General features: G+C 51.2%; 1 protein-coding gene across 1 annotated transcript in view; it reads left to right on the forward strand.

Moving 5' to 3' along the window:
- Window positions 1-403: 403 nt before the first annotated feature.
- Lrp5 (LDL receptor related protein 5) overlaps window positions 404-10,660 on the forward strand; it is a 104,886-nt gene continuing 94,629 nt past the window's right edge. Inside the window, exon 1 of the mRNA XM_028770950.1 lies at window positions 404-607. Within this exon, the coding sequence (XP_028626783.1) occupies window positions 520-607 (88 nt within the window). The 5' untranslated portion in view covers window positions 404-519. The remainder of the gene's footprint in view (window positions 608-10,660) is intronic.

The raw sequence follows: 10,660 nt of genomic DNA on the forward strand, positions 1-10,660 counted from the left end.
CTCATACTCACACAACAAAAAATAAATCTAAAAGTAAAAGCCCCCAGATCCCTCAGCACCATCCACTTCTGCGCCTCTTCCCGCGTACTTCCCAAGTGTGTCTCTGGGCCAGGTGGCAGCCGCTGCTAAAGTGGCCAGACCTGGCTCCGGGGACCTCCAGCTTCCAGCCCTGAGGCCTCCTGGCTGTGTGGGTCATGCTTCCACGTGCCTCAGTTTCCTCACCTGTCAGTGCAGGGGCCTGGCAGGTGACCCACCTGCTCGCGGGGCCTCTCTTGTCGCGGGCCCAGAGGGACCCGCCTGCCCGGCTCCCGGGCGCCCGCAGGAGGGCGCGGCTTGGCGGGGGGCGCGGGCGGCGCGGGGGGCGGAGACCGGCTCCGCTTCCGCTCCCTCCTCCCGCGTCGTCTTGGGCCGCGGCGCCCGAGGCGGGAGCAAGAGGCGCCGGGAGCCGCGAGGATCCACCGTCGCCGCGCGCGCCATGGAGCCCGAGTGAGCGCGCGGCGCTCCCGGCCGCCGGACGACATGGAAACGGCGCCGACCCGGGCCCCTCCGCCGCCGCCGCCGCCGCTGCTGCTGCTGGCGCTGTGCTGCAGCCTGGTCCCCGCCGCGGGTAAGGTGGGCGCGGGGGACAATGGCCGGGGCCGCAGCAGCCACTTTGCAAGTTGCGGGGGAGTTGGAGCGCGCGCCGGGGGAGCGCGCGCCGGGGGACCACGCGCGGGCCCTTTGTCTCTCCCGCCGGGGCCCCTCCCCGGGGACCCAGCCCGCCAGGTGCGGCGCGGGCGGGCCCTCACCTGCCCAAGGCTCGGGACGCCGGGCGCGCTCAGGAGTGCGCCCACGGGCATCGCGATGGCCCGGGACAGGCCTGGCCTATCGCGAACTACTGGGAAAACTTTTCGCGAGCCTGCTTGCGGCGGCCGGCCTACCGAGCCCTGGGAAGTGCCACAAGTTGCAAGTTAGGAAGTTCGGAGAGCCCTGCGCGGGGCGGCCTGGCCCTGGCTGCTGTCTCTTTGACCTGCGTGGGCTGTCAGCCTTCCAAACCGACTGACACCTGCCAGGTGCCCCTGTGACCCCAGTGACCCATCTGACCGCTCGGCCCCCAAGCGGTGGCCAGGCGCCCAGCCCCGCTGACCAGTGCCCAGCCTCGAGATCGGTTGCGTGGGTGCCTTGGTGTGGGGAGATATGGTTCTGCCTCGGTTGGACCCACCTTTGGGGAAGTGGCCGGCTCGGTAACTTTCTAACTTTTGGTGTGTCCTGAGGGGTGGAGCTGAGGTCGGGAGGACGCCCGAGAAACTAAGCAGTTGGAAATGCTACACATGTTCTTTTAATTTGGAGATTGCCATGTGGTTTTTAAAGCAAGCCTCTTGCCACCTAAATCATTGTTTCGCGTGTGTTGTGTTTTGTTTTTCTGGAGTGTGGCTGTCCAAGGGTCCGGCAGATACTCTTGAACTCCTGGGTGGTGTTGATGGCAGTTTGGGGCGGGGTAGGGGACAATCTCAGGTCCCTTTGTCTGGGCCTTATTAAGGCGAACAGCTGTCCCCCTGTGTATTTCCAGGGTAGACACTTGAGGGAGGTGTCTGGGCCTGGCTCTGTGCTCAGATTCCCTGGGTTGCTGTCCCTTCCACCTAGGTTTGGGGGGAGGGGTCGAGGGGAGCTGGCTTCCTCCAGTCCTGGAGCTTTCAACCTCAGCCTGAGGGCTCTTGGGGAGTCTCTCCCTAAACTTGTCTCCCTCGGGATCATGTTTACATTTTCCGGCCATGTCTGGTGTTAGCAAAACAAGGCGAAGACAAAACTGTGACAGGCCGTGGGAAGTCCAGGCCAGCTCTGCTCTTTCCGGAAATGCCTGGGTCGTGGCTGCAGAAGGGGTATGGGGGAGCTATTTGTTTTAAAGGTGGGGTTTGTGAACCGACTTTCCTGTCCTAGGTGGGATTGACGTTACTCTGGGATCCCCGGCCTGTCGTCTGATATCCCAAATTTAACATTTTTATAGTTTGGTGGTGTATGAGGCAAAAATAGAGTCAATTATTTTAACATTAGGAAGCCAGGCCCCAGGAGTACCAGCTGATGGGGTAGTCCAGGCCTAAAATGGAAGCAAAGGGAGGAATCTTCCTGAAACTCTTATTTGAGTGTTCTTGGCTGTGCGACCCCCAAATGTTTGTTTGAGTTTGTTTGAGATTCTCGCTTTGGGAGTCTGGAGAGAAGGGAGTAAGTGGGCAGTTAATTATTTTTCCTGATTGCTTCCTGTTGCAAATTGAAGCTATGAGCCCACAGAAAAGCCTTTGTTCTAGTGGTCCCTGAATTCCCCACTCTGGAAGCCCGAGGCTTTCCTTCTCCTGGCTGGTCCCTGGACCAGCCTAGCCTGTCTGGCCCCCTGGAGGAGGTTCCTGCTGCCTACCCCTGGGAGGGCCCAGCCAGCACATGTTGGCATATATTGGGTTAAATGCTGAGTGGAGTCCCTTCCAAGTCAGGGCCCTGTTCCTTGATTCCTCTGTGCAAGAAATTACCCAGGCAACCTGTCTGTCATTAGCTTCTCTGGGGAAAGCCACCTCCTGGTCCCAACATAGTTGGGATCCTTTTTATTTTCACTACATAGTGTGATTACTCAGGCATCTAGCAGAATCCGCACAGGAGTGTGGGGGTGGGATGCAGCCAGGTGAGGACTCTGTCATCTGCTTTGCAAGTGGATGCCCCAGGGTTGGAGCAACCAAGGCGTTTTGAGACATAGTTCTGTGATAGAGCTCTGTGGAGCCCAGGCTGTTCTGGAACTTCCTCTGTAGACCAGGCTGGCCTCCAACCCAGAGATCCACCTGCCTGTGCCTCCTGAGTGCTGGATTCAATCCAGCTCAATCAGGGTTTTTATGTCCAGTTGCTGTTTGTCTTTGGGAGGCTTACATAGCCTTTCTGTGCTAGGAATAAGAGAGGACTCAGGTCCTCTTATATCATGGGTGGGAAGTGTTTGGTGCCTGCAGCCAAGATCTGGGGTAATAGTGGCAGAGCTTTGAGGACAGTTGTGTGTCATGGCCTTTGATTTTTCTGGCCTGGAAATTCTGGAGGCTATTGCTACATGGTTTTTTTTTGTTTTTTTTTGTTTTTTTTTTTTTTTCTTTTTGTATGTTCATATGAGTGCATGCCTGTGCACGTAAAGGTCAGAGGTCAATCTTCCGTGGTTTTCCTCAGGAGCCATCATGTGTATATGGAGACCAAAGGTCAGCCTTGAGAAGTGTTTCTCAGGAGCCATCTACCTTGTTCTTTGAGACAAGGTCTCTCACTGGATCTGGATTCTCACTGACTGATAAACCACCGTGACTGGCTCTTTCCATGAGTGCTGGGTGTGTATCACACTTAGACAGCACACACTTGATCAGCTGAGCCATCTTCCCAGGCCCTGGCCTGGGCTTTTCTTCTGTGTTGTGATCTTGGATATCCAGTAACTGACGAGTTTACGTCTATAGCCCCAGATGAGGATGGGGAAGCACAGCTGCGTGGACAGGGTCCTGGGGCCCGGAGTCTAGTGCCAGCCTTGCCACTTGCTGTGGGGAGGGAGGCAGATGACTCCACCTTGCTTTTCCTCCAGGCAACCTTTTCATGAAAATCCTTCCTGCCACTAATTTAGTGACTTCTTAATGGAGAGCACCCATGGCTGCCATTACGTACCCGTTTTTCTGGTGACTGGTACCAGGTTAGGCTTTCTAAGTAGAATGGGATAGTGTGGCATACAGAGACAGTCTTGGTGCCTGGTGTCATGGGGAGGGGCGTGTGGGGCACAGGGGCTGGTCAATGCTATGAGGGAAGTGAGTTGTCATCCTGGGCATATAGACGAGAGAAGTTCCAGACCCCAGTGTGCTATGAGAGGTCAGCTCGTGCTGTGTGACCTAGAGCCTAGGAAGCCTTTGGGGAGATTGAACACAGGACTGAAGGACATGCAGCCTGGAGTCAGTCAGGGAGTCTGAGGTGAACAGTGTGGAGCTGAGGTTGTTGTTGTTATTATTATTACTATTGGTTACTTTTTTTTAAATTTTAAGAACAGAGTTGACAGTTGACAGGTTGGCCTGGAGCTAGATGTGTAGATGTGTAGACTAGGATGACCTTGAACTCTCAAAGCTCCTCCTGCCTCTGCCTTCAGAGCACTGGGATTAAAGATGTGTGCCACCATGCTTGGCTCTGGAACTGATTTTTTAAAAAATGTTTGTTTGTATTTTAAGTTATGTGCACGAGTCTGTGTGCACGTGTGTGAATGCAGTTCACCACTGGAGTTCAGAAGAGGGCATCGGATCCCCTGGAACTAGAAGTACAGGCCATTCTGAGCTGTGCAGTTCGGGTGCTGGGACCACACTTAGGTCCTCTGCCAGAGCAATCTATTGGAGCAGCAGCTGGCCTTACTGTCATCCAGGACTCACAAGGTGGAGGCCGGGGGGTCCCCAGCTCAAAGCCATCCCTCCCCATCAACCAAGAAATAAAAATTAAAAATTGGGATTGAAGGGGCTGGAGAGATGGCTCAGTGGTTAAGAATACTTACTGCTCTTATAGAGAACCAGGGTTCAATTCCCAGCATCCACATGGCAGCCCACAACCATCTGTAGCTTTAGTTCCAGGGAACCCATCACCCCTTCCAGCCTCTGTGGGCACATAAATAGGTAAACTGAGCATACACATAAAATAAAAGCAAATCTTAAAAATGTTGGAATTGGAGCTTACATCCTAGAGTCATGCCTCTTTAAAGCACACAGGATCCAGGCATTGGACATACTTATGTGGATTGCAGTCGTTATATTATAAGACATTTTCGTTGTGCCAAAGCAAACCCCATTTTTATTGAACAGTGGTTTTCCATGTCCCTACTACAGTTTTTGTTTTGTCTCTGGGATCTGCTTGTTCTGGGCACTTTTAGGGGGCTGATAGTGTCTTTCTGTGTTGCCTAGGCTGGCCTTAAGCTCCTGGGCTCAAATGATCCCCCTGCCTCAGCCTCCTGAGTAGTTAGAATTAGCCAGCTTGTACCTGGCTGGATTTCATATGTATTCTGTCTGACTTCTTTGTAGCATGTGGCACTCCATCACCCTTTTTATGTCCGAGTGATATTCTACTACACAGATAGACCAACGTTTGTCTGTTTATTCACTGGTTGAGTTGGTCCTGGTTGCCTGTGGCTTTCAGCAAATGAGCTGGGGGCACTGTGGCAGGAGGTTCAGAAGTGTGGCAGGCAATCGGGACAAACTGGACAGTCTGTGCTGGCCTCCAGCCAGTCTGTGTTTCCCTTCACATCTATCTGCATGAAACTGGGGTCCTGAGAGTGTGGAATGAGTCTCCTGTTTGGCCTCCCAGTCTCAGAGGGAGCTGGACTCTGTGGTTGGGAGGCACCGAGTTGGATCACTTAATAGCCTCTAGAAACAGGAGTCTGTGGGGCAGGCGTGGTGGGAGCTGAGGGCTGCACCCAGCTTCTGGGCTTCGTGACTCTGCTCACATTTGCTTGGAAAGCCTAATGTGGGCTCCGAGCCAGCCGCCTGGGGCAGAGCCGTCCAAGTGTGACGGGTGGAGGCAGCTGTGGGGCCCACAGGGAGGTAGCCCCAGGCCTAGCTGGCGGGTCTACCCTGATTTCCTTCCAGCCTCTGGAAAGTGACTTGCTGGCTCTTAGCCTCAGTTTCCACATCTACAGAATTGAGCTGATCAACCAGCCTTGCCAGCACCTGTGGGATCTGTGAAGCTTGGGAGGACATAGTGTTCCTTCCCTCACCACCACAGTGAGGGAGATCCTTGGAGCCTGCCTTGGGTACCCAGGTTCCCTTTAAAGGAGGCCAAGTGAAGCTGCAGAACTGAGCTTCTTGTCCTGTGTGGGGCTGAATGCTGGAGATTAGTTCTTTTGGGGTGGCCAAAGCTAAGAGCCCCACCTGGCTGAGAGGGGACTTTCTGGGCCATGAGCGAGTGTACTGCTGTTTCTACGTGATACGGAGATATGTGTGGCCGGGTTATGGCACTTTTGCTAATGCAGTAGGTATACATTGGTCCCTGCACTCTGAGCACCGAGGATGTTATGTGGCTTTAGCCTTGGGCTTCCAGTGTGTCCTTGACTGCTGCCTGTGGGAGTGGTTGGCACCTCACTCACTTCCAGTGTGTCCTGCTTGATCTGCAGGGCCATGGTCCACTGTAGTAACCTTGATTTCCTGTGGAACCTAATGTGCCCTCAGTATCTCCTGTTTTCTGGCTCTCAAACTTGGGGTCTCTTTGCCATGGACCCTTTGGAAGGTTTTTATGGTGATATGTGCCCTTTTAGGGGTGGAAGGCTGCCCTTTCTGGGTGTTTTCCTAGTTGCCTTGTGAGATGACAAGTGTCAGCATCTGCTTTCAGCTTGCCCTGGTGCAGTTTACCTTGTGGCTAAACTCAGGTATGGTTTTGTCAAGGAAGGGGACTCAGCCTCTCTGGGAGTCTTGGGGGTCCCCAGGCTCCTCCAAAATTGGGCAGTGGCTCCTCTCTTAGGAAGGAGCCCATGAGGCATTACATGGCCTTGGGTGTCAGTGCAAGTGTCTAGGGCTGCTAAGGGACATCCTCCATCCCCCACGGCTTTCTGCCTTCGTGTGGAGCCCTGGAGTCTTCCTCTATGTGCCTCTGTTTTCTTAAAGGTAAAGCAAAATCAGCTGGCCCATTCTCTAAGCCTGGCCCCTGCTCCCCCTGCCTGACTCTGCTGCTTTCAATTTGTCCCTGTCACCTTGTGGGTGTAGTTGGCACCATACTGGCCTCAAAAGTGTTCTCTGGGGTTCTATGCAGCCCTTCCAGTATCCCTTTCAAGTCTGTCCTGTTGTCTTACCAGCCTATGGGGGCAGCCCAATCTCTGCATTCCTAACCTGGGACCCATCATCTCTAGTAGAGCCTGTCTGTGTGGTTGGTTTCAGTTGTCAACATGAGACAATCTAAAATTGCCTGAGAAGACAGATTGTCTAGATCAGGTTGGTCTGTGAACATGCGTGTGGGCGATTGTCATGATTCCCTTAATTGAGATGGGAAGACATTGTCCATGGGACCATTCCCTGGGTTTGGGCCCTGGGCCATGTAAGAGTGGAGAAAGTCAGCCAAACAGTGAGCATGGGATCTGACCAATTGCTTCAGGTTCCTGCCTTCATTTCACTGTAGTGACCAGCTCTAACCTGGAATTGTTAACCAAATAAACCTTTACTTCCTTTGAGTTGCATTTGTCAGTGTCCCCTTCCCAATCAAGGGTAGAGTCTGTCCTTCATTCCAGAACAGTGTTTGCTTCTCTGTGCTTCAGCCTCCAGCAGTTACCTACCGGGTGTGTGTGTGTGTGTGTGTGTGTGTGTGTGTGTGTGTGTGTAAGTACAGGGCCAGCTAGAAGCCTGTACCTGAGCCTTCTGTCCTTCTAGGGACTCCCTCAGCTTGTGGCTGAGCCACACTGGACTGTTCTATGAAGGTTTGGCCTTCACCAGTGTCTGTGTCTTCGGCCTTTGCTTGTAGTCAGAAAATATCTTTTTAAAGATGGCTCAGCTAAGGTTGAGAGGCTGTGTGGCTCTACTGCCTGGTGTGGGCCCTGCCGCCCACTCCCTTTGACTGTAACAGGCCACACTACCTCCTCTTGGTAACAGCCTAGTGACAGTAGACCCCGCCAGTGAGCCTGCGTGAGCACCAGGGTGTGCTTCAAGCTGGAGACTGAATGTTAGCAAGTTGGCCTTTCCTTGGCCACTACTTCCACAGCCAGGAAGCAGGGATGGGCTGTTCGAAGTGGCACTGGAGCTGATGGCAGGCTGACCCATTGTGGCTAAAGTGATTCCTTCATCTGTGGACATCTGGGCATTTAGAGGATACCTGGGTCGATCATCTGTGTTCCCTGAGCTGTCCTTATGGTTTGTTTGCCCCTGCCTGGTAAAGCCCTGTCTACAGGATACCCCTTAGGAGTAGGTGGCCTTTCCCATAGGTGTCCACACAGTGGGGTCACTGCTAGAGGTTTCAGGCTGGCTGATCTCAGGTGTGTGGGAGTGTGTGTTGAACCCAGAGTGTGTGCTTAGCACACATTCTACTGTTGAATGTACCCTAACTCTTATGTTTTAATTTAGAAAAACTTTTTTTTTAAAGAAAGATTTATCTACCGTATTGTACATATGAGTGTTTGCTTTTATGATTGGCTTGTATTTCATGTGCATGCACTGTCCACAGGGAGTGTTGAATCCCCAGAAATGGGAGTTATGCAGGTGCTCGGAGCTAAACGGGTCCTCTGCAGGAGTAGCCAATGCTCTTAACTGATAAGCCATCTCTCCACTCTCCAGCCCTTTGGAGCAGCCCTTTTTCCTCTCTTTAATTGCAATAAACTGTATAGCACAAAACTTACCAGTTTTTACTGTTCCTTTTAACTCCAAGTTATTTATCTATGTGTATGTGTATAGTTATTTTGCCTGCATATATGTCTGTGTACCATATGTGTGCTCTTTGCCCACAGATGCCAGAACAGGGAATCAAATCCCCTGGAAACTGGAGTTACAGACAGTTGTACGCTGCCATGTGGATGTTGGGAATCAAACCCAGGTCCTCTTGAAGAGCAGCCAGTGCTCTAACCACTGAGTCATTTCTCTAGCCCTTTTTCTTTCAGTTTTTATTACGCTTTGTTTATTGTAGGGGAGTAGTTTTTATGCTGTGGCACACATCTGGAGGACAGAGAACAACCTGTGGGAGTGGGTGCTCTCTCCTTCCATGTGGGTCCCTAAGGATCCAACTCAGAGTATTCCCCTCCCCCACGGCCTAACCATCTCTCTGACCCTTGACTGTATTTACATGTGACATTAATACAAATTTTCATCACCCAAACAGAAATATTTACCTATAAAATAGTCTCTTCCTGTCTCTGCTCACCCCTGCCCCCGATAAAAACCTTCCTGCTCTATGTTTCTATAAGCCCCCTTTCCCTGTTTTAAAGAAAGGGTTTCTCTGTGTAGCCCAGGCTATCCTGGAACTCACTCTGTGGACCAGGCTGGCCTTGAACTCAGAGACGCCTGCCTCTGCCTCCCAAGTGCTGGGCTTAAAGGCGTGCGCCACCACTGCCCAGTTGATGCTTGTCTTTATAGCCTGTTTTATTTCTCCCCATGGGCATAGCTTTTTGACCTGTATTTTAGCTGCATTTTTTAGCCTGTGTTCATCTCTTTAATGTAAGTCTGACCACTTGCTCATCATCTGTAGCCTCTCCACCTGCTGACCTCCCAGAGGCACTCTCTGAACCTTTGCTTTGGCTCCTTGTTCCTTTTTTTTTTTTCAAAGCTTTTTTAATCTTTATTTTTTATTTTATGTATTCACCATTGCTCTCTTCAGACACATCAGAAGAGGGCATCAGACCCCATCGCAGATGGTTGTGAGCCACCATGTGATTGCTGGGAATTGAACTCAGGACCTCTGGAAGAGCAGTCAGTGCTCTTAACTGCTGAGCCATCTCTCCAGCCTTCTTGTTCTTTTAAAAAGCCAAGTGGTGTTGTATGTGGCAAGCTTGTTGCTTGGTGTGGGTATTAATTGTTTCGTGTATTTGTTCCACATTTCCTTCAGGTCTGTGGCTAGTCTTTAATGTCATAAAGAACTTAAAGGGTCCCTGCCAGGTGTGCTGGCTTATGACTGTAATCTCAGCACTCCGGAGACTGAGGCAGGAGGATTGACATGAGTTTGAGGCCTGGGCTACAGAGTGAGATCCTGTCCCAAACAAAACAAAACAACTGAGTGTGGTGACACTTGCCTGTAACTCCAGCACTCAGGGAGTCTGAGGCAGGAGGATTTCTATGAGTTTGAGGCCAATCTGGGCAATATAGTGAGACTTTGTCTCAACAAAACAAAACATGTTTTATATAATTGAAACTGTCAGTTTTATTTCTTATGGCTGCATGTCTTTTTATTTTAACTCCAGATTCTAAATACATTCTTTTTTTTTTTTTTTTTTTTTTGGCCAGGTCAAGCCCTGTTTTACTGCTTTGTGTTCTACATTCAGATTATCTTCCTACTTGTTTTGTTTTGAGACAGGGTCTCTCTGTGGAGCCCTTTCTGGCTTGGAACTATATGTAGATCAGACCAGCCTCCAACTCCCAGAGATCATCCTGCCTCTGCCGTCCAAGTTTTAGGATAAAGGCATTCGCTACCATATCTGACTTCCCTGATTTTAAAAAAAGATTTATTACAAACTTTAACTTTTGGGCTGGAGAGATGGCTCAGTGGTTAAGAGCACGGGCTGCTGCTCTTCAGAGGACCCAGGTTCAACTTCCAGCACCCACATGGCAGCTCACAACTGTCTGTAATCCCAGTTACACGCATATAAAATAAAACGAATAAATTATTAAAAATTTAAACTTTTTTGTGTTTTATGTGCATAGTATTTTGCCTGCTTGTATGTCTGTACAGCATCTGCATGCGGTGCCCATGGAGACCAGAACATCAGATCCCCTGGGACTGTGCAGCTCCAGAAGGTTATGAACCTCTGTGTGGATGCTGGGAATTGAACTCTGGTTCTTTGGAAGAGCAACCAGTGTTCTTAACTAGTAATCCATCCCTCCAGTCTAGAAGACTTTTACTTTTAATTCATTCTCTTCCTCTCTCTCACTCTGTCTCTCTGTCTCTCTGTCTCTGTCTCTCTCTCTCTCTCTCTGTGTCTCTCTTCTTCCCTCCCTCCCTCCCTCCCTCCCTCCCTCCCTCCCTCCCTCTT

The sequence above is a fragment of the Grammomys surdaster genome, unplaced genomic scaffold, assembly GCF_004785775.1.
Source record: "Grammomys surdaster isolate TR1022 unplaced genomic scaffold, NIH_TR_1.0 205, whole genome shotgun sequence".
Lineage (NCBI taxonomy): Eukaryota > Metazoa > Chordata > Mammalia > Rodentia > Muridae > Grammomys > Grammomys surdaster.